The 23,010-nt window shown below is 44.5% G+C and overlaps 1 protein-coding gene across 2 annotated transcripts; it reads right to left on the bottom strand.

The window, feature by feature from the left end:
• Positions 1-1,520: 1,520 nt before the first annotated feature.
• LOC141191578 (uncharacterized) lies at positions 1,521-20,335 on the bottom strand. 2 transcript variants are annotated; one of them, XM_073661507.1, is made up of 7 exons: positions 20,266-20,335; positions 15,065-15,214; positions 14,756-14,935; positions 14,549-14,672; positions 14,368-14,465; positions 14,079-14,169; positions 1,521-3,312 (listed from the first exon to the last, which is right to left on the bottom strand). In XM_073661507.1, exons 2-7 carry the CDS (start codon positions 15,155-15,157, stop codon positions 1,865-1,867), a joined length of 2,034 nt encoding a protein of 677 aa, XP_073517608.1. In that variant the 5' UTR covers positions 15,158-15,214; positions 20,266-20,335; the 3' UTR covers positions 1,521-1,864. The 2 variants fall into 2 exon arrangements, with proteins under 2 accessions (XP_073517608.1, XP_073517609.1); XM_073661508.1 differs by lacking the exons at positions 14,549-14,672; positions 14,756-14,935 and having other exon boundaries at positions 14,993-15,214.
• Between the last annotated feature and the right edge of the window lie 2,675 nt (positions 20,336-23,010).

Raw genomic sequence — 23,010 nt, 5'->3', positions numbered from 1 at the left:
GTAAAGACTAGGTATTCAGCTGGGGGCTGATATTAGTAGCCTGGGAAGCTCCGTGGGTATTACCCCCTTCCCAGGCTTCAAACATCTGCCCCAGCCGTCTGCTTAACCTCCGCTAGAGCCTAAAATTAAGGGGAACCCCACGCCAATTTTTTTAATAATAAATCCTTTATTTTAATACTAAATGACAAGTACAGTAAGCAACACTGTCACTGTACTTCATATATATGTGACTGACATGTTTCTATCTATCTAATCTATGTGTGAAGCTCTATTCTTTCTATTCTAAATTGTCGGGTGCCGGCTTATGCCGCTGCTGAATTGCCGGCTTTTCATATATTGTCACAGAAGCGATGCGAACTTCCCTGCTCCGGACACAGCGCAGCGCTTCTGTGACAAGTGAAAGCTGTCGGCACAGAAGCCCTGCGCTGTGTCCGGAGCTGGGAATACGCAGCGATGTGTCCGTTTCAGCACAGAAGCGCTGACTGTCTGGACCTACCGCCGCCGTATTTTAACTCCCTCCACCTTATATTAACTCCGACATGGCAGGGATACGGCCACGGCAGCTTATTAACACCCCCAGAGTATCCCCGCATGTCAATTTCTGAAAGTTTAAAAGCATTACCGGCGTATAAGACGACCCCAGACTAGACAGAAGATTTTTCAGTCTTCAAAAGTCGTCTTATACGCCGGAATATACGGTATATAAATACAATTATATACAATCTCTACTGTATACAAGTGTATATATATATATATATATATATACAAAAATCTATATAACTTCACAATTTTACTGTATAAAATAATAAATAACTAATGATACATTGTAATACTTTTATACAACATATAATTACGGTTTTTCCTTAGCCACTCCCTAAACCAATTATGTCTCTTGTCAAAAATCTCCAGAAAAGCTCTATTTAGAAAAGACATTTTTCTATCTTTTAAAAGCTCAGATAATTGCCTGTTCTTCAGTCTACATTCCATGATGTCATTGTGATCTGGTCGTCTCACTTGCCTCTGTCTGTCTATTTCGGCCATTTTGTTTTTTAGAGAGAAGTCATAGTTTTGAATTTTTAACTCTTTCTGAAGAAATTGACTTTTGAATCATCTGATATGGCTTGTAACATATATGAAATCTTCTACATATTTTATACATTTCATTTTGAGGATGAGTCATTGCACGCGGCACCCCCGCCGATCAGCTGTTATCGGTGCCGGCAGCGGCTACCGCCCTCCAGAAGTCCTTACCTGTGCCGCCGTGGGGTACTTCGCATCCGCCTTCCATTCAATTGAACGGGAGGCTGATGTGCAGTTACAAGCGGCGGCCACTACAACTTGATGGCCAAGCACTGCAGATAAGGACTTCCAGCCGGCAGCAGCCGCCACCTGCACAGATAACAGCTGATCGTCAGGGGAGGCACGTACGGGACCCCAACCAATAATACATTGATGCCCTATCCTTATGTGTGCCCCCGGAACGCAAGTTGTGGCACCAATGGAACAGTGCCAGATCGGGACCTGTATATGAGTGTTTTTATTTTAACAAGGCCAAACATGAGGAATGAGAAATAGTTGTCCTAGTAGTGGACAAACCCTTTAAGAAGATACAATTTTCGGTTAAAAATGAAAAAGGCTTCTCCCCTGTGTGAGTTCTCGGAAGTTTAATAAGAGTTGATTTCCGTGTAAAACATTTCCCACATTAAGAACATGAAAATGACTTCTCCCCTGTGTGAGTTCTCTGGTGACTAAGAAGTGATGATTTCTTCACAAAACATTTTCCACATTCTGAACACGAAAAAGGCTTCTCCTCTGAGTGAATTCTCTGGTGCTTAACCAAATCTGATTTCTGGCTAAAACAGTTTCAACATTCGAAACAGGAAAAAGACTTCTCCCCTGTGTGATTTCTCTGATGTCTGATAAAACGTGATTTCAATTTAAAACATTTTCCACATTCTGAACAAGAAAAAGGCTTCTCTCCTGTGTGGGTTGTCTGGTGGTTATCAAGATGCACTTTCTGTTTAAAACATTTCCCACATTCTGAGCAAGAAAAAGGCTTCTCCCCTGTGTGAGTTCTCTGATGTCTGATTAAACTTGATTTATTTGTAAAACATTTTCCACATTCTGAACAAGAAAAAGGCTTCTCCCCTGTGTGACTTCTCTGGTGATTAACAAGATTTGTTTTCTGGTTATAACAATTTCCACATTCTGAACAGGAAAAAGGCTTCTCCCCTGTGTGGGTTCTCTGGTGACTAACCAAATCTGATTTCTGGATAAAACATTTTCCACATTCTGAACAGGAAAAAGGCTTCTCCCCTGTGTGAGTTCTCTGGTGATTAATCAAATCTGATTTCTGTTTAAAACATTTCCCACATTCTGAACAGGAAAAAGGCTTCTCTCCTGTGTGAGTTCTCTGGTGCTTAAGCAAATCTGATTTCTGGCTAAAACATTTCCCACATTCTGAACAGGAAAAAGGCTTCTCTCCTGTATGAGTTCTCTGGTGATTAACCAAAGCTGATTTCTGGATAAAACATTTTCCACATTCTGAACAGGAAAAATGCTTCTCCCCTGTGTGAGTCATCTGATGTCTAATAAAACTTGAATTATCTGTAAAACATTTTCCACATTCTGAACAAAAAAATGGCTTCTCTCCTGTGTGAGTTGTCTGATGGTTATCAAGATGCACTTTCTGTTTAAAACATTTCCCACATTCTGAACAGGAAAAAGGCTTCTCCCCTGTGTGAGTTCTCTGATGTCTGATTAAACTTGAATTATCTGTAAAACATTTCCCACATTCTGAGCATGAAAAAGGCTTCTCCCCTGTGTGAGTTCTCTGATGTCTGATTAAACTTGAATTATCTGTAAAACATTTTCCACATTCTGAACAAGAAAATGGCTTCTTCTGTGTGTGACTTCTCTGGTGATTAACAAGATTTGATTTCTGGTTAAAACATTTCCCACACTTGAAACAAAAAAATCTATTCTCTGCTGTGTGAATGTTTTGATGTGTAAGAAAAGACTTTTCAAGGAAAAAACTATTTCCATATTCTGAACAGAAAAATGGCTTCTTAGCTTTAGGAGCAGTTTGTTTTTTAATACTTATTTCGTGACTTTGATTTTCCTTAGTGTTCGGTAATGAATCAGAAGACAGGACCTGTTTCAAAGTATCAGATGACTGATCTTTGCTGTGAAGGGATGATGGTATATCTGGAGAAATGGCATTCACTTCAATTGTATCCTGTGTGATCTCAAGGTCATCTGATTTAAAAATTGAAGATGTCAGCTGTTCCTCTGATCTCCTGGTACAGTCATCTGCCAAGAAGAAAACCAAGAAAAAAATCAGCCTTACTAACACCAAATCAGATAACAAATGCACTAGCATTTTAGTGTTTCTTGCGTGTACTGGGGTGTCTGTCTATGTGGGGTGCACTTATATAGTGCTAGGCAGCCCTCCTGATCTAATAGTATGGGCAACATCACTAGTCACTCTCCACAAGGAGAAATGTTACCCCTTAGACCTCAGTCCAGAGCCTCTCATCTATCCAAATCAGTTCTCATACTTTGCACTGACGAGGGCCAACAGCCTGAAACTCCGCGTCTGCAAATTAAGATTCTGATTTGGCTTTTATCCTAAGTCATATTGCACGACTCGTTAAAGGGTTGATTGCGACTTGTAAGATTGCTGCTTCCAATAGGTGGCGCTATAGAGTTCAAGTCCTCTTTTTCTCTGAAGAGGCAATTTGCATATTAAATTTCCCATAAGAGCATTGCTTGGTGAATAAGCCTCCTTACCTTGACGTGCCAGAGCTGGTATCTCACTCTCTGCAAGGAGAAACATTACCCCTTAGACCTCAGTCCAGAGCCTCTCACCTAGCCAAATCAGTTCTCATACTTTGCACTGACGAGGGCCAACAGCCTGAAACACCATGTCTGCAAATTGAGATTCTGATTTGGCTTTTATCCTAAGTCATATTGCATGACGTGTTAAAGGGTTGATTGTGACTTGAAGGATTGCTGCTTTCAATAGGTGGCGCTATTGAGTCCTAGTCCTCTTTTTCTCTGAAGAGGCAATTTGCATATAGGCTAAGCCAGACACTGTGCATCAAACCTGCCTGTGTGACTGGCGTCCTATGCAAGCTTCATCTGTGTGCATCTTTAATACTAAGTAATCACCCTCTCCATGAATTGGTAGGTTTGTGAGTAGTTGCTCCATAAAGTATTTTGCACCTGTGCTGCCCCCCACACCCCTTTATCATGGGGGTCTGTGGCATCCTGCTAGTGCATCTGTTATATGATTTGGTGTTGGTAAGGCTGTATCTTTTTCTGTGATTTTTGTTATATTTTGCCTTATGTTAGCCGTCATTATTCACCAGGACAATAACAGTTCACAGTCTAATAGAAAACCTCATAGGATGAACCAGTAGAGCCGTGGTGTTCAACTGTTTGTTCATTCTGTCTCCCAAATATAAAAAGCCACCAAACAATGTTATGTAGGTGAAATAATATCAATAAAAACTTCTACTCATCTCACAAAAAACAAGTCCCCACTCAAGGACTGTCAATCTGTCCATCTGTCAATGGAAAACCAGAGGTTTCCACATTATTAGTGGCTCAAAGGCTTTTGAAAAGCAACATGGCTTCCATAAACCAATCCAGCAATATCCACTATCCCAAAGTCAAATCTCCCCCTCGTTTCTGAGCCTTGCAGTGCGCCCAAACCACATTTAGCCTCCATGTATTTGGCATTTCTATAGTGAGAAGAACCCACTTAATTTACGGTGTGTGTCTCCTGGAGCACAATCTGGGCACTATGTGTTCGGTAATGAAATTATATATTTGTAATTTTCACTCTCCATCATCCACTGCGTGCTAATTTCCGGAAAGTGCCTGTGGAATCAAAATAGTCACTACTCCTATAGATTATTTCACTGAAGGTTATAATTTCCAAAATGGAGTCACTTTATGGGAATTTGTACTGTTCTGGTTTTCTGCAATTTGGTCACATTAGGGTTTCTGTAAATGGTGGGTCCCATCTCCTCTGGGATCTGCTCCAGCGACGTCTGCTTCTCTCACCAAGAGCCGCCTTATTCATCCTGCAGGTGGCGCTGGTCATGGAGGAGACGTCAGAACCAGAAGCTACTAGGCGGTACAGCTTCTGTCCAGCCACTAAGATTAGGGTATCTGGGACCTGTAGTACCATCCAGTCTGGCAGTATGGGTGTGTGTGCTGTCCAGCTGGAGTAATCTGCTCCGTGCTTTAGCCAATTGGAAAGCACCACACCCTGCTAAAGCTCAAAGCATATTGCCGGAAGCTAAAACACAGCCAAATAGGGCAGCAGTGTGTACCTGCCCAGATCTTCAGAACTAAATGCACTACCAGGGTGCTGCAAACCCACATAAAGATGGCGGCTACACAGGTGCAGAATACTAATGAGACAATCACTCACAACCTACCATTTCATGGAGGGGGTGACTGCGTAGTATTTGAATTGCACAAGAAAAGGCTTGTATATGGAGCTGTTCACACTTGGATAATGCACAGTATCCGACTTACAGCCTATTAGTTACGGCCATACTATTAGATTAGGTGGGCTGCCCGGTACTATCCAAGTGCACTCCATGAGAACAGACACAGTTTACAATGCCCGCACTGATGGGCCTGGCTGCACCCTGGGATAAAAAAGTGCAAAAATGCATATATATAATATATGGATAGTACCGGGCAGCCCGCATAATCTAATAGTATGGGCGTAACTAATAGGCTGTAAGCCGATACTGTGCACTACCCAAGTGTGAACAGCACCCTATACAAACCTTTTTGTGAGTAATTCAAATACTAAGCAGTCACCCCTCCATGAAATGGTAGGTTGTGAGTGATTGTAGGTTGGTTGTGAGTGATTGTAGGTTGGTTGTGAATGATTGTCTCATCAGTATTTTGCACCCGTGTAGCCGCCATCTGTATGTGGGTATACTGCACCCTGGTAGTGCATTTAGTTCTGAACATCTGGGCAGGTAAACATTGCTGCCCTTTTTTGCTGTGTTTCTTCCTGAATATTGGGGGAATTTTAATTCTTCTTAGTGTGGCTTTGCTTTTTGTGCATATTACCAGAAGCTGCCAGATACAGCCCTGTTCTCCTCTGGTTCAGTCCTCTGTGCTCAGCTCCCGGCTTGTGTATTTGTTTCCTGTTGTGACCTCGGCCCATTTACTGACTACTCTTGTGTGATTTTCTATTTTCATTGACCTCCATGTTGTGACCCGGTTAAGTGACTATTCTTCTTGCCATTTCACTCAATAGAACAGCAGGAAACACTGTGGCCCAAGCCTAGGGGTCTCTGTCTAAGTCCAAATCCATGTAGAGGGGTTAAAGGGTGATGAGCAAGGCAAACCCTGAGATCTGGAAAATGGAGTAGATGACGCCAAGCCTGTTTGTGGTAGCCATCTTTTGCGCTGCCAGGTGACCATGAACAGTGTCCCCAATATATTGTGTCTGCAAACTATTCGAGCAAGATCTATATTCAAATAGCTAAATGTCGCTCCTTCCCTTCTTAACCTGCCATCTGCCCAGACAGTAGTGTGTAACCGTATATAGGGGATTGTCGGATTCAAGAGAAGTTGGAAAATAATTTGTAAGGTCCATTTGTTTCCTATTATTCTTTGTGAAGAATTCCAAAGTTATCACCAGATAAAGTGACACATGTCAGATTTGAAAAATGGGCCCAGATAGGAACACAAAACTGGCTACAAGAAGGGGTTAAATCAGAGTATTTTGGGCACTAACTACTGTAGTCAAAACTGTGACTATAGACAATAACACATCTACTGAAATGATCAAACTCAACAGTTTCCATCAGTAAGTAGTGAGTAACTAGCGGTGAAACCTCTCTCTGGTAATTGGAGTATGGGGCTCGGTGGCTCTTGAGAATCTAAACTCTTGTAAGGGACATTATTTTCTGTCAGATGAGTTTCAAGAAGAAATATTAGACACTCAAAGAGAACTTTTTATAATAATGCAGAGCTGAGGCGTCTTAAATTTAGCTTAGAGATATATCATGGCACAGGTGTAATGTTTTTTTGCTTAGTTTGTCACAATCCTGTTTGAAGTTAGTTTTAAAAAAAATTGATAAGTCAGGATAAAGGGAAACTCTGCTGTTATTGTACAGAAATTCACACTTGGCCTCACCGCACATTTAATGTTGTCGATCATAAAAGTGAAGTTTGGCCAGAAAGACTGGACCTGGTCTTGTAGGGACCATATGAGCACATTCATCAGCACAGAAGGGAGAGAAGGTAGATTCATCCAATAAGATATCAGGGATCTAGGAAGCCAACAACATCATTACCCTCCGCTTTCTCTTACAGATCCATCATAATATTTTACTTCAAGTGATTTTCTAACTTGTCATCAGGTAACGGTCAGCATCTTCTAATCCCAGGGGGGAGGTGGATCCTCCAGGTTGTAAGTTCTATAGAAAAGGGCTTTCAGTGCCCAAAATCATCTGAACAGTTTTGGGTGGAGGAGAATGTTGTGGTCTAGAGGCAAAATGGTGATCACACGATTGTGATACAGCCGGACTACACCACCGATAAAGCAGCCACAGCCGGTGACTAAGAAGAATCTGTGACTTCTCTGCATTTAGTGTTTACTAGTGATGAGCGAGTACCGTAATATTCGTAATCGCTATACTCGCTATATATATAGTACTTTGTAATAATTGCGTATTCGTTCAGAATAGCGAGTACAATGTAAGTCAATGGGAAATGCGAATAATTTTCTGCTGGACCCTACAAAGGGGCCTGAGGAGAAGATGATGGGAAAGTGAAATGGATGGGAAAGTGATGAAACAGAATGGGAAGAGCCTGAATGTGCCTGAATGCATTTCTGACTCACATATGGTTTCTGGGGATAAGTTTGTCGCAGTGTTACACCACTTTTACAGACACACAAGAACAACTACCAAACTTAACCTAAATAAGGCTAAATAAATCAGAGAAACCAAAAAATACCCCTTTTAGCGTTTGTTCACACATACTGTTGTGGCTTTTTTTTTCGCCTTTTATAATTGGGAGGGCCCTGACTTATACATTTTGTAGGTCCGTCTGTCATACATCATCTTTAGTGCGCTATTCCCCAGCACTTTACAAGCACAGCTAGAAAGTATCAGTATGTATGTAGATCTTTGACCTGAGAGGCCTCAGGTGGCTCTGTAACATGCGTTTTGGAGGGACAGCTATTACTTAGACATTTGGGCGGTCCCTCCATCATTGACAATCAGATAGTGGAATACACATTCCATAGCAGTTTACAATATGCTCATTGCAGCATTGGGCTTGACCCTCCTCCTCCACCACCATGTGAGACTCGGGCCCTAAATTCAAATGTTCAGATCGCCTGCAGAAAGCAGGAAAGCTGAGTTTTGTGAGAGCCCTTGTGTGGCCCTGTAACAAACATTTTGAAGTGCCCTCCTCTAGAAATTTTGGAGTTGCCTCTTGTGTACACTTGAGAGTGCCCTCACTTATTCATACTGTAGGGCCCTCATTATTATTTAACTAATTTAAGGGCAGAGACTACAGAGAAAATGGCCAAGATACATGGAGTACTAGAAGGTAGCAGTGAGTGCGGACTACGACCCTCAGGTATGGCTGAACTCAGTGAACCGTAAAAATAAAACTGCACTAGTCAACTCGATGACAAGCTCAAATATATCACTTGTGCAAGTCACTGGACAAAGTATTTATGGTGCCCCCCCTCCAGGATGGGTTGGTGAAGCTTCTTAGAGATTGGCTTAGAGATTTTGATTGTCAATATTCCCCAGATTATATAGCAGGAGAAGACTTATTGATACTGTACTACTTGGTCCAGTAGAATGTGCATCGTATTTCCAAAAATTACTCCTGGGGCTGGGGGCTGTGTCATAGGTGCAGGAAGATTGCATGACAAGGGCCTCCCTTGACAAACATTACCTACGATGGAGTATTGTAGTAGTTGTGATCCTCAATTTAAGTTTTCAGAGGGCCATCAGTCGGTCATCAACAATCAGTGTAAATTTCTATTGAATATGTATCCCCTATCTCACAATGTGACACAACCTGTGAGAAGGGCCTCCAATGACAAATATTAGTTTGGAAGGACTACTGTACATTCCAGATTTGTCCACTGCACAATGTGCATATGGTTTGTGAAAATTAGGCCTATTGGCTAAGTCATGGTTGACGCAGGAAGCCACCATCCCAAGGGCCTCCAATCACAAATAGTAGTTAGGTTGGAGTAGGAATACTGTCCTGGTTTGTCCACAGCACAATGTACATAGGATTTGTAAAAATTAGCCCTATTGGCTGTGTCCCGGTTGACTCATTATTTTGGCTGTGCCTTTGACAGCTAGCTTGGCTTGTGCCATCAACATCTGAAAATCTGTCAACAAAACCCAAAATGCCAAAAAAGCCTGTTGTTAAGGGACGTGGACGTGGTGTTGTCAGTGGTGCGCGAGAAGCCACTCAGTCTGTGTCAGGTCAGAAGAAGCTTGATGCATCCACAATGTTCCTGGAAAAAGTTCCCGGTCTGGAACGTAAACATGTGTGGAAGCCACAAGAGCGAGAGCAGATTCTGTCTTGGATAGCAGACAAGGCCTCTACGCATTTGTCAAGCAGCACCAAAACTTCCACGACCACACAGTCTACTGTGGATACACAGAAGGCTGGCCCTTCCAATCCTGAAGCTGGTTCTCCTTCCTCCCACCATTATCAGTCACAGGAGACATATGACCCCAAGCTTGGCCACTCCGAGGATCTGTTTGGTACGTATCCTTTGGTTGGCTCTGGCCTATCACCATGCAGCATTGAAGAGGGACAAGAGGTGGCGGCGTGCGTTGATGCTCAAGTATTTTAGGACCTACAACCAGAAGAAAGCCACTTGGAGGAACGTCATTTACTGTCTCCAGAGGCGGAGGCTGATGATGATGAGACACAGTTGCCATCAGGTCAGCCTACAATATCAACTGGGAAGGAGGATGAGATAGAAGACGAGGTGGTCGATGATGAGTCCACTGATCCGACCTGGACCGTTGGCAGCAACACAGAGGAAGATGGACCAACACAGGCACCAAGGGGTCGTGGTTTGCCCAGAGTGAGTAAAAACTGGGTCAACTGTTCCCAAGAGCACCCCCGCTGTGCGCCAAGTCAGGGCAAGAGGGCGTTCAGCTGCTGTGTGGAATTTTTTTTTCTAAAAGTCCTTCAGAGAAAAACATTGTTGTCTGTAACATCTGCAATACCAAGTTGAGCAGGGGCCAGGGCAAAGGCAACCTGAGCACAAAGAGTATGAGAAACCACATGGCAGCCAAGCAGCCGAGTAGGTGGACGGAACACCAAGGTACCAAATCTGCGCCTGCGGGTCAAACCAATAATAATAATACTCTTTATTTATATAGCAACAACCTATTCCGCAGCGCTTTACAATTCAGAGGTTCATATTCAACAGTCATAAGTAACATAGCTAAAGATAATATAATAATTAAAGGAAAAATAATGATGACCCTGCTCATAAGAGCTTACGATGTACAATGAGGTGGGGGGTGACACAAAGGACAGGGACTTATTTACAATGATGGTCCAGTCATCTTGAGGGGATGAGGGATAGACAAAGGTTGCATAAGCTGATCACCAGCCAGTATCTGTAGTGCTTTTGGGTTCCATGGAAACTTATGCCATGTCGCCTGGGCTATGTCCTTCAGAATCTGCTGTTCAAGAAGCAGGCGCTCATACCTCCTGCCCACAAGCTGCAGTTGCTCACACGCAACAAACATCAACCACATCCACTTCCTTGTTCCAGCAAAGTGTCCAATTGTCCGTGCCTGAGAGCTTGGAAAGAATGCGTAAATGCCCAGCCACGCACCCACAGGTACAAATACTAAACTCGCACATTGCCAAATTGCTAGCTATGGAGATGTTGGGCTTGTGGGAACACAGTCTTCCATGATCTCTTGGCTGTGGCTGCCCCACGATACAGTGTTCCCAGCCGCCACTATTTTGCCCGATGTGTCGTCCCTGCGTTACACAAGCACGTGTTAAACAATCTGAACCATGCTCTCACCAACACCGTAACCGGGAAGGTCCACCTAATAACAGACACCTGGACAAATTGTTGTGTACAGGGATGATACATTTCTGTCATGCCACACTGGGGGAACCTGGTGGAGGGTGGGACAAAGGCGCAAACTGGAACATCACACATCCCACCCACGCTAAGAATAGCGGTTCCAACTTCTGTCAGGGTCTCCACCTATTCAAATTCCACTTCCTCTCTCCCCTTCTCCTGCTCCTAATCCTCTGCTGAATTATTCTCCCCATCACTGCCAAGCTGGGACCTGTGCAGTAGTGCATCGGCAAAGTGGCAAGACGCTCTGCTGAAGCTGATCTGTTTAGGTCAGAAAGCACACACTGCAACAGAGCTGCGACAAGCTGTAAAACAACAGACCAATCAGTGGCCTCCGGTCGTCTGCGATAATGGGCGTAACCTGGTGGCGGCTTTAAAGATCGGCAAGCTGGTACACGTGCCATGCATGGCTCACGTGCTGGACATAGTTGTTCAGAAATTTCTGAAAACTTTCCGTGACTTCCTGTACCTACTTGAGAAGGTGAGCCATATTAGCGCCCATTTCCGCCATTCCTCTACTGCTTTTGCTGCTTTTACAGTGCTGCATAAGCGGTTGAATTTGCCAAGTCACCGACTCATTTGCGGCCTGCCCACGCGGTGGAACTCCACCTATCTTAGGTTTGCGAGGATTAGTGAACAGCAGAGGGCAGTAGCTGAATACCAGCTTCAGTATACAGGTCAGACTGAGAGTCAGCCACGACACATAACATCTGTTGAGTGGGTGTGGATCGCTGACATTTGTGAGGTTGAGAACTTTGAGTACTGCACCAGCCTTGTGAGCAGCGATCAGGCTATTATCAGCGTAACCATCCCGCTACTGTGTCTCTTGAAACAATCACTGCATAATCTCAAAGAGAAAGCTTTAAGTGCCCAGAATGTTGATATGGAGCCAGATTTCCCAATGGGTGATACTACCCAGCCCAGCCAATATTCTGAGGCAACATTTGGTGAAGAGGGGGAGGATGAGGAGGGAGAGGACTTGTTTTTCTGTGCTACCGAGGGGTAATGCTACAGAGGGGACACCCAACCCAAGCTTCATGTCTGCCCAGCCTGGATGGGCTGGAGAGGAGGAGGTGGTGGAGGAGGAGGAGGCGAGTCAGCGTGAGGAGAGGGTGGGTACTGTTTCTACTGTTGGGGACACAGAACATTTGCCTTTTTGCAGCTTGACCCACATGGCACAGTTCATGTATAAGTATCTGTGGCAAGACCCTCGCGTGATACACATTTTATCCAACAGTAATAATAATAATAATAATAATTTTTATTTATATAGACCAGCACAACAGTAAAGGCTATCTGTGCCTGTAACAATGCCAAAGAGGAATAAGTTGCAGAACATGGTCAAGGGGTACTTAAGTGACCATCCGTGCGTCCTTTCTGACACTTCAGTTCCCTTTAATTATTGGGTGTCTAAGCTAAACACTTGGCCGACCTCTCCTTATATGCCTTGGAGGTGCTGGCCTGCCCGGCTGCTAGTGTGGTGTCTGAGCGTGTTTTCAGTGCCGCTGGGGCAATCATCACTGATAGGCGCACACGCCTCACCACGGAGAATGCAGACAGACTTACTCTGATTAAATTCAAAAAGGACTGGATATCTCCACAGTTTGTAATCCCTCCAGATGAGAGCAAGCCAACCTAAATTTACCAAAAATGCAGATTCATGCTACTGCTGTTAACGTCAACCCCTTCCCATAAGAACCCGTTTCCTTCCTTCGTCAACCATGACTCAGCCCATAGGGCTAATTTTTACAAACTCTATGCAGATTGTGCAGTGGACAAACCAGGACAGTATTCCTACTCCAGCCTAACTACTATTTGTGATTGGAGGCCCTTGGGATGACGGCTTCCTGCGTCAACCATGATTCAGCCCATAGGGCTAATTTTTACAAACCCTATGCAGAATGTGCAGTGGACAAACCAGGACAGTATTCCTACTCCAGCCTAACTACTATTTGTGATTGGTGGCCCTTGGGATGGTGGCTTCCAAAATAGTGGTTAAAATGGCCTGGTGCGTGCTTTATAGCAGGCGGTAGGAAAAGTTTGGACTACTGCTTTGTGTAGGGCACAAAATGCTTTTTTAAGTGGACTAATATGGACAGAAGGCAGGCTGACACCCCAAAATAGTGGTTAAAATGGGCTGGTGCATGCTTCTTTTGTAGCAGGCAGTAGGAAATGTTTGGACTACTGCTTTGCGTAGGGCACAAAACACCTTTTTAAGTGGACTAATGTGGACTGCAGAAGCCAGGCTCTGACCCCTAAAACAGCAGGGAAAATAGACCGGTGCTAAAAAAAAAAGGCAGCACAAAATGCTAGTTCTGTGTGTGCTGGAAAAATATTGCTTTGCCTCTGACAAGAGCTGTTTTAAGATGGACACTGAAAGAACACTAGCTAATACACTCCCTACCTAATACACAATCTCTCCCTCCCTGTTCTCTGATTTTGTTGTGTGCCTTCAGCTCTGAAAAGAGCTATTTTTTGGTGGTATTATGGAGCTAGTGAGCGGCTCCTTTAAACACAAAACTAGTATACACTGCAGGCAGCCCTTAAAAGGGCTTTTGTTTTATCAAGAGGCCTAAACACTCTCCCTAGCAGCTCAGCGATCTTACCATAGGCTATTACAACATAGGCTCCAGATGCAATGTGCACAAAATGGCGGCGGTAGGGCTTAAATGGACCCCATGACGCTGGGCAGCCAGCCAATCACAGTAATGCCACAACCAAGATGTCTGCGGCATTACTGTGATTGGTTAAGAAGCCCAGCATGTTTAGTGGCAGCAGAGAAGGCGCCAAAACTGCAGGGCGGGACATCCGAATATAGCGAGGCGAGTACACAAATACTCGCAGAATAACGAGTAACCCGAATACCGTACTATCAGTGTGAAAAGCGAATATTAACAAATACACTCGCTCGTTACTAGTGGTTACTACTCACCTGGGTAGTCATATGTAGGAATCTCCTCCTTACACCACTCATCACCCCATACATATGTCTCTGTAGTATTAATATGGGTCTGATCTTCACCCTGAAACAAATATTGTAAAAGTCACAGACAGATGGAGAAGTCCCATCTATGATCAGCTCTAATCCTGCCATCTCCACCGTTCTCATTACACAAGTATAAAACATATAATACTGGTGGATAAAACAAGACTGAACACAAGACCTTCACAGCCATCTACACATCATAGGGGAGATCTCATGACACCTTCTCTCCATCTACCTGATGATCCTGAGGAACATTGGGATCTTCTTGTTTACAGGCATGTTGAAGAAGAGGACGGGGACATCTGTCTGGTGTTGTCCTCTTACTGGATAGATCTGGAGGAAACACATACAGGGACTGAATTAATTCTTTACATACAGATAATTATAGGCCGTGTGTATTTAGTCCTGTCTCTTACGTGGAGATGTGAGGGGCTGGGGAACCTCCATCATGATGTCTTTGTACAAATCTTTGTGTCCTTCTAAATACTCCCACTCCTCCATGGAGAAATAGACAGCGACATCCTGACATCTTATAGGAACCTGACACATACAATGATACCGTCATCCCCCCGATCCCTTCATAGCGTTACTGTATAATGTCCCAGCATTCCCAGCTGTGTCACCTCTCCAGTCAGCAGCTCAATCATCTTGTAGGTGAGTTCTAGGATCTTCTGGTCATTGATGTCCTCATGTATCAGGGGGTGAGATGGAGCCCCGGTGATTGGGCTCTGTGGTCTTCCCCATCCCTCAGACACAGGGGCCTGACAGCGCCCACTAGAGGTCTTCTTCACTATTGTGTAATGCTGGTTATGGAGAGACAAATTATTAAATCTCACTACAGACATTTCCAGAGTCCTCACCTCTCAAGTTCTGTCCATCTGTAACTCCCATAGATAAGAATGAGGTAATGTGACGTCATCAGAATCTCTCACCTCTCCAGTAAGTCGGAAGAGGATCTCTAGGGTGAGGCACAATATCCTCTCCGCCATCTTGTCTCTGTCCATACCCATCTTTGATGGGTCCATAAGGAAAATTCTCTTAAATAGAAGATCTTCACTGAGAGCATCCGATATTGTAGGGACCTGAATGAGAAGATGATAAGCCAATGTAACATCATAAAAATACTGTGTAATTACACAATTACTGGAGATAATAAGGGAAAACATATGAGGAGATATATCATTTTACAGTATTTAGTTTTCTTCTTTACATCTAGTAATAAAACCTATATATTTTAGGCCACAGACAACAAGCAGTTTCTTCCTTGGAGTCTGTAGCTGAACTCGTTTCTCAAAGACTCATCTTCCATAATGCTAATTCTCATCTCATTTACCGACACTGCAGTCGACATTAGCAATACTGCAGGAGATATTCATTACACGTGACATGAGAAATAATTACTTCATGAATAGGACGACATCTTCATCTTCTACTACGGCTGTAGAAAGATATTTGGCTAGAGTGCTTTACTGACTACATCTCCACCGGTCGTCTATATGAATGTTTTCCGTCTTCCCCGGACTGTAATGTTCTATCACGTTAGATCTCATGTCTGATTCACACACAGAAGTTTGAGGCTTTCACACATGGTAAGGTTTTTAATATTATACAGAGTAGGACTATCTCGAATGGGTGCACCTTGCTATGGTGGGATAGCTTTCATGCTATTTTTGATCAAAAACAGTGTTGATAAGAACCCTAATTTATTTAAATGCACTTTTGCTTTTTATTTATTTATTTATTTACAGTAGGGTTTATGATAATTTTTCTTTATAGTTTTTTTCTGATTTATGGCCATAGTAAACATGCGTCTATGTGCTGCATGGATATCAATTTAAACCAAGCTCAAAATCTGTGTTTTTTCACGGGCACCATAGTGGCCGTATGGGCCGACGCTATGGATGATACACCCCCTAACTATCCAACTATCATTTGGTAAAAATCTCATAGGTCCTGGATTCATTAGTACCTGCACCAAGAATGGGGCTAAGTGAGTATTTATTAAAGGGAATCCACTTAAACGACTACCCCACGGCTGATTAAAGGGAATCTGTCACTCACTGGGACTTATCTGACCTCTAATATGGGCATACAGGTGATAGAAATGTGAATCTATACTTACCTGTATGGCCCATATTAGAGGTCTGTTTGCTGTGAAAAGGCTTTTTATTCAGTGAAGATTCCGATGCTTGCGGGCCGGGAAGAAATGCCCTGTGACGTGTAGTCACCATGTCCAGGTCCCGCGCACTTCACTTCTTGCGGAAGGCACAGTGGTACTGTGTACTAGGCAATCATAGTGCTGCAGGGATCTTGTGCACAGGCACTGGCGAGTCATGGTGACTTCCCGGCGCCTGGGCACAAGATCCCTTCAGTACTATAACTGCTTAGTACACAGTACAAGTTCGTCACTACCGTAAAAAGCGCGCAGTCGTGGGATCTGGACATGGTGACTGCACGTCACAGGGCACTGTGACGTGCAGGGGAGGTGGGAAATATTTTAATTAACACAGTAGGCGAGGATTTCTTCCCGTCCCCCGGCCAGCAAGCATTGGAATCTTCACTGAATTAAGAGCCATGTCACAGCAAACAGACCTCTAATATGAGGCATAGATGTATAGATTCACATTGCTATCACCTGTATGCCCATAGTAGAGGTCAGATAAGTCCCAGGGGGTGACAGATTCCCTTTAATCAGCTGTGGGGTAGTCATAAAACCAGATACATATCAAGGTATTGTAAGGTGGCTAGTGGTCGCATAGTCGATGGGAGGCATGTGTCACAGAAATGGCTGGTCTCTGTGATGTAACCCGGAGTGTTTCTCTAGGGCACATAAGCACTAAGAGGATTGTTCGGTGCACCTAGGAGTCGGGTTACGGGTAGCTAGGAGAGAATGGGCGGGTCCAGCTACCCACATACCTCACCTCTGGGTGTGGTTAACAGCCTATAAAATGAAGGTTGTTGTTTGGCACATGGTCTGTGTGTTTGGAGGGAGAAGGCCTCCTGTGTATGTTTGTCTTCAGACCAAGCCAGGACACTGGACGCTACCCCAGCTTGTGCCACACAGGCCTGGCTGAGCAGACACATGCTAAGGACATTTACTTTGTTTGCCTGATCTAAAGGCTATTTGCTTTTCTGTTTGGCTTCTGGGTTTATGAAGCAATAAACCCACATGAACTTTTAAAGGAACATGCCTCATATTTTCCTCCCGTCGCATCCAAGTGAGTAAAACCCCTACTATATGTATAAAGAAAAGGGTATGGTACGCAGAAAATGTTTCAATAATCCACCTCAACGCATTTCCCCCAACAGGTTCATCAGGAGGCTTGATACTGGGATGATAATTCATGATGTTCAGCATAGTGTGCCTAATAGCCAGGTGTCCATGTTTAAATAGCCCAATTCATCCAAAACCCCTCCCAGACTAGGAGGCCCATTCCCATTCCTAGAGGTGAATTGTCACAGGATATACAGAATGGAGTCTGTCTACAATAATGTACTGCACCTACGCTACTTCTCATGAGCTAGAGGACCGATAATGTCCATCCCCTAGTGTGCATGTTGGGAAGTGACGTGCTTTACACTGAAATGCCAGATAAACTGATTGCGGCCGCTCCACTCATACCTGTGACTGCGCATGGCCGTAGTTATCATTCCACACCGGAGTGCATCTAGGATCATTGTCCACGATTGCGCATGCCCAGATGTCTGCACTCCACACCGGAGCACATATGATATTGGATTGCATTCCACCAACAGAAAAATCCTATCTCTGAGATCAGCGTCATGGGAGACTAAAAACAGGTATTCCACATCCTCCCATCATGTAATAGGCATGTAGATCTACTTTATCACTACAGAAAATATGGGATGGTGGCCCACAGTAAATTCCTAAATGGTCAAATTTAACCCCCATTACATAATTAGACATACACAAGGAACACCACACTTGTTAGTTACTTAATAGTATAAGTGGGATATAACTGATAAGAAATAATTCTGATATAGAAGCTCAGATCTCTTGATGAAGTAAAACAATATGTGAACCATATTCACAGGGACTTGAGTAGAAATGGGTAGAGTATAAAATCCAAAAATGTAATCCAGAATGGGGCTGTATTCATACAAAACAGGCATAGGAAATTTGTTCATTCAGTCCCTTAGGGGCTAGTGAATCCAGTCTGGAAATCCACTCACTTTCCTTTTTGACTATACATGTATTGAGATCACCTCCTCTCACATTGGGTTTAACCATCTCAATGATGCAAAAGGAGATGTCTCTTGTTTCACCTCAATGTGCACTGTTCATGTGTCTCACTAATGGGGTGTCCCAACCATGGTGTATTTTGCCCAAATGCCCCCCACCTTCCTCCTATACTAACTCTTGGTCGTGCATACATAATCTAGGGGACAGGTGCATGTGGCCACATATAAAAGTCCTGAGGTTTTACAGTTGGAATAATCCCTCTGGAAAAAGATTTTACCTGTAGAGGAACTCGAGAAATATTTACATGGTCTCATCCAATTACATATACAACTTTCTCGGGGTTCTTCTATCCAGCCAAGTCCACTTGGGTGCAGGTTTTTATCGAAAATATGCACTAAACAGTCCCTAATTGACCAACCCTTTCTGAAACTTATTGTGGGAGTAGATCCCACAGCACCCTCAGGTCCAGGTCGGCCAGGGTTTTCTGAGGATATTAAAGATATGGTCACTCTGATTCTTTTAAGTTCCTATTACTCGTGTTATCCCATCTTTTTCTTGCTCTCTTGGTTAGCTATAGAGGAATGTCTGTCTCTCCCGATTTTCTGCAAACAATGGTACGGAATCCAAAATGTACTGTTGGTACCCTTTTTTCATGAATCTGGTGTTCATGTCTATTGCCTGTATATTAAAATCTGTGACATTAGAGCAGTCTCTTCTCAACCGTAAAAATTGGCCCTTGGATATTGCTTTTTTTAAGGAGGATGGGGTGGTGACTATCCCACTTCAATAGTTTATTAGTGCTTGCAGGTTTTTGATAGATGAGTGTCCCTATGGTCTTATCCCGTACTTTCTTGATTGGTACATTCAGGAAAGGCAACTGGTAATAGTTGAATTCTGATATAAATCTCAGGCCCACTCTATTGACGTTGAGTTCCCTAACAAATTCAATAAACTTTTCACTCGTCCCTGACCAGATTAGAAAAATTTTGTGAATATATCTATACCATACCCCAATATATGGATGCCACCACTTATGATCATCCCTGAATATTGTGGTTTCCTCCCACCAGCACAGGAATAGATTAGCATACGAGGGGGCACAGGGGCTCCCCATCGCAGTACCCCTGAGCTGGTGGAAGTACTTCCTGTCAAAAAGAAAGAAGTTATGAGTAAGAGTGAATTTTAGAAGATCCTCCATGAAGTCATTATGTCTGCTACACTCTATTGATCTCGATTTCAAGAAACGTCTTGCTCCTCTGATACCATCCTCATGCGGTATATTACTGTACAAAGCCTCGATATCTAGTAAGGCCAGCTCCCCTACATGCCTGTATACATGCTCGAGGGTATACATGGAGGGGAGCAGGAAAAGGGAAAACCAACTCCAGAGGGATTATTCCACATGTAAAACCTCAGGTGGTACTGGGGGAACATTATACTGTGGGGGGCATCATACACATTGCATAAGGGGCATAATGGGGGCATTACACTGTGTGGGGCATAATGGGGGCATTACACTGTGTGGGGCATCATACACACTGCATAAGGGGCATAATGGGGGCATTACACTGTGTGGGGCACCATACATACTGCATAAGGGGCATAATGGGGACATTACACTGTGTGGGGGCATCATACATACTGTATAAGTAGCATAATGGGGGCATTACACTTGTGGGGGCATCATACATCCTGCATAAGGGGCATAATGGGGGCATTACACTGTGGGGCCAGTAAAGGGGCCCTGTACTATGAGAACAATATGTTTCCTCCCTTCTTGTCTCCATAGTTGGGTCATATGTATCTATTACAGGAAACAGAACAAAAACCTTATGATTCTTATAAAGGGGCAACACAAGACCCAAAAAGAGTCTCTGTGCTGAAGGTGTTAATGCCCCCTGCGCCCAATAATGGGGAATCTCCACATACCTCCACCTGCAGAGCCGCCACCACATATATGGCTGCTCTGTGCGCACAGGACCTGTGATGAGGTCACAGGAGGGGAGGAGTCAGGGGTCACATGATCAGGGGCTTCAGTGGATGCAGGACTCTGCTGTGCTGGTTGTCATGGTGCTGGATGAGCTGAAGTTTATGTGTGGGGTCAGGAGGGGTTTACAGTGTGGATGTAGCAGAGCCGCGTGTGTACGAGGTGTACGGAGCAGAGCCGTGTGTGTACGAGGTGTACGGAGCGGAGCCGCGTGTGTACGAGGTGTACGGAGCGGAGCCATGTGTGTACGAGGTGTACGGAGCAGAGCCGTGTGTGTACGAGGTGTACGGAGCAGAGCCGTGTGTGTACGAGGTGTACGGAGCAGAGCCGCGTGTGTACGAGGTGTACGGAGCAGAGCCGCGTGTGTACGGAGCGGAGCCGCGTGTGTACGAGGTGTACGGAGCGGAGCCACGTGTGTACGAGGTGTACGGAGCGGAGCCGCGTGTGTACGAGGTGTACGGAGCGGAGCCGCGTGTGTACGAGGTGTACGGAGCGGAGCCGCGTGTGTACGAGGTGTACGGAGCAGAGCCGCGTGTGTACGAGGTGTACGGAGCAGAGCCGCGTGTGTACGAGGTGTACGGAGCAGAGCCGCGTGTGTACGAGGTGTACGGAGCAGAGCCGCGTGTGTACGAGGTGTACGGAGCAGAGCCGCGTGTGTACGAGGTGTACGGAGCAGAGCCGCGTGTGTACGAGGTGTACGGAGCAGAGCCGCGTGTGTACGAGGTGTACGGAGCAGAGCCGCGTGTGTACGAGGTGTACGGAGCAGAGCCGCGTGTGTACGAGGTGTACGGAGCAGAGCCGCGTGTGTACGAGGTGTACGGAGCAGAGCCGCGTGTGTACGAGGTGTACGGAGCAGAGCCGCGTGTGTACGAGGTGTACGGAGCGGAGCCGCGTGTGTACGAGGTGTACGGAGCGGAGCCGCGTGTGTACGAGGTGTACGGAGCGGAGCCGCGTGTGTACGAGGTGTACGGAGCGGAGCCGCGTGTGTGCGAGGTGTACGGAGCGGAGTCGCGTGTGTACGAGGTGTACGGAGCGGAGCCGCGTGTGTACGAGGTGTACGGAGCGGAGCCGCGTGTGTACGAGGTGTACGGAGCGGAGCCGCGTGTGTACGAGGTGTACGGAGCGGAGCCGCGTGTGTACGAGGTGTACGGAGCGGAGCCGCGTGTGTACGAGGTGTACGGAGCTGAGCCGCGTGTGTACGAGGTGTACGGAGCGGAGCCGCGTGTGTACGAGGTGTACGGAGCTGAGCCGCGTGTGTACGAGGTGTACGGAGCGGAGGCGCACGTGTACGAGGTGTACGGAGCGGAGGCGCACGTGTACGGAGTGGAGGCGCGCTTGTACGAGGTGTGCGGAGCGGAGGCGCGCATGTACGAGGTGTGCGGAGCCATGTGTTTGAGGTGTATGGAGCGGAGCCGTGTGTACGGAGCGGAGCCGCGTGTGTACGATGTGTGAGGAGCTGCCCACTTACTAAAGACTATGATACTTTTCCATCACTGTTACAAATATAACGCTTACGTTGGAGTAAGAGTACAGTGAGGATTGGAAGGAAAGCAATATTGAATTGTGTGGATAAAACAAAAGCTTGTTTAAGGTTTATTCAAAAGTGGTTACAAAATAAGGAAAAAAATAGTTGATAGCACAGAAAGAAGTATCAGGTTATAAGAGAGAAAACAACATTCATAAGTTCTTAAGTATACAGCATGAGATGGTCCGTGGTGGAGATTCTCAAGGTATGAGACAGCTGCCCATTCATGTCTGGCTCTCCTTATATACCATCTCGCCTCATAGACGTACATTGGAGATTATTTTTACAGTTTCATAACCCAATATGGCGGCTTTCAGGTATATTAGTAACTTCTACCATGTTAGAACAAAACTAGTAACTCATGGAATATGCCTTTTGGCTACGTGCACAATTACTTTATGTTGGTATATTTTAAACATATGGCTAGTGACCTTTAAGGATCATTAGTTATCTCCAAATAACCCATATTGACAAGAGCCCTATAGGTTTGACATACAGAACAGGTGTCTCTGCCAAGATCTTCAAAATAACCCCTCAGTCTCGCTCTAAAAATGTTTAAAACTGAATATGGTTCGAACCAGAGCTTCAAAGTTTCTTATTATGTATTTATTTTATCATTAGAGATTAATATTTTACAGTCCCCCCTGATTATGATTTAAGAAATATCATAATCAATCCTAAACTCATTCTCTCACCATTCGTATCACATTCATTCTTTATTCTGAAAACCTTGTATCAACTCCTGTATTGAACGTCATCTGAGTTCCCAAAAACTTCTAAATTAAAAATAAAGACCATCTTCCTTTTTCATTTCTGTCTTTATCTTTTAATATATTTTCTTAATTTTACACACAAATATCTGATAAAAAATGCACAGCAAGATCAAAATAAATATGATTATGATTGGATTTGTTAATACGCTTCCTGCAGCCATTTTTGCTGAAGACTGTGACCAACTAGTTACTGATCTTCCTAGATTTTTCCACCAAGATGAGCCTGACATACTTGTCCATTCATGTTCAATATCATTTAAATGGCCTTGTTCATGTCGGAATACAATTTCAGCTTCTTTTAGTTGTTTTGTTAACAAATTTAACAAACCTTTGTCTTTATCTCATTTGTCCACATATCCCAAGGGAAATTATATACACTGCTCAAAAAA

The sequence above is a fragment of the Phyllobates terribilis genome, unplaced genomic scaffold (assembly GCF_046119375.1).
Source record: "Phyllobates terribilis strain yellow unplaced genomic scaffold, ASM4611937v1 Scaffold_47__1_contigs__length_9908305, whole genome shotgun sequence".
NCBI lineage: Eukaryota > Metazoa > Chordata > Amphibia > Anura > Dendrobatidae > Phyllobates > Phyllobates terribilis.
This window is presented reverse-complemented; position numbering and strand designations above follow the sequence as displayed.

Bases quoted from the DNA above. Each gene is read 5' to 3' on its own strand.
- LOC141191578 (XM_073661507.1), bottom strand. From the start codon at position 15,157: ATGGACCCATCAAAGATGGGTATGGACAGAGACAAGATGGCGGAGAGG. The intron at 14,466-14,548 runs GTAAGAGACAGG...TGTTTCCTCCAG, and splicing joins CCAGCCCCTCACATCTCCAC to ATCTATCCAGTAAGAGGACA. The intron at 14,170-14,367 runs GTAGATGGAGAG...TATTTGTTTCAG, and splicing joins ATGTTCCTCAGGATCATCAG to GGTGAAGATCAGACCCATAT.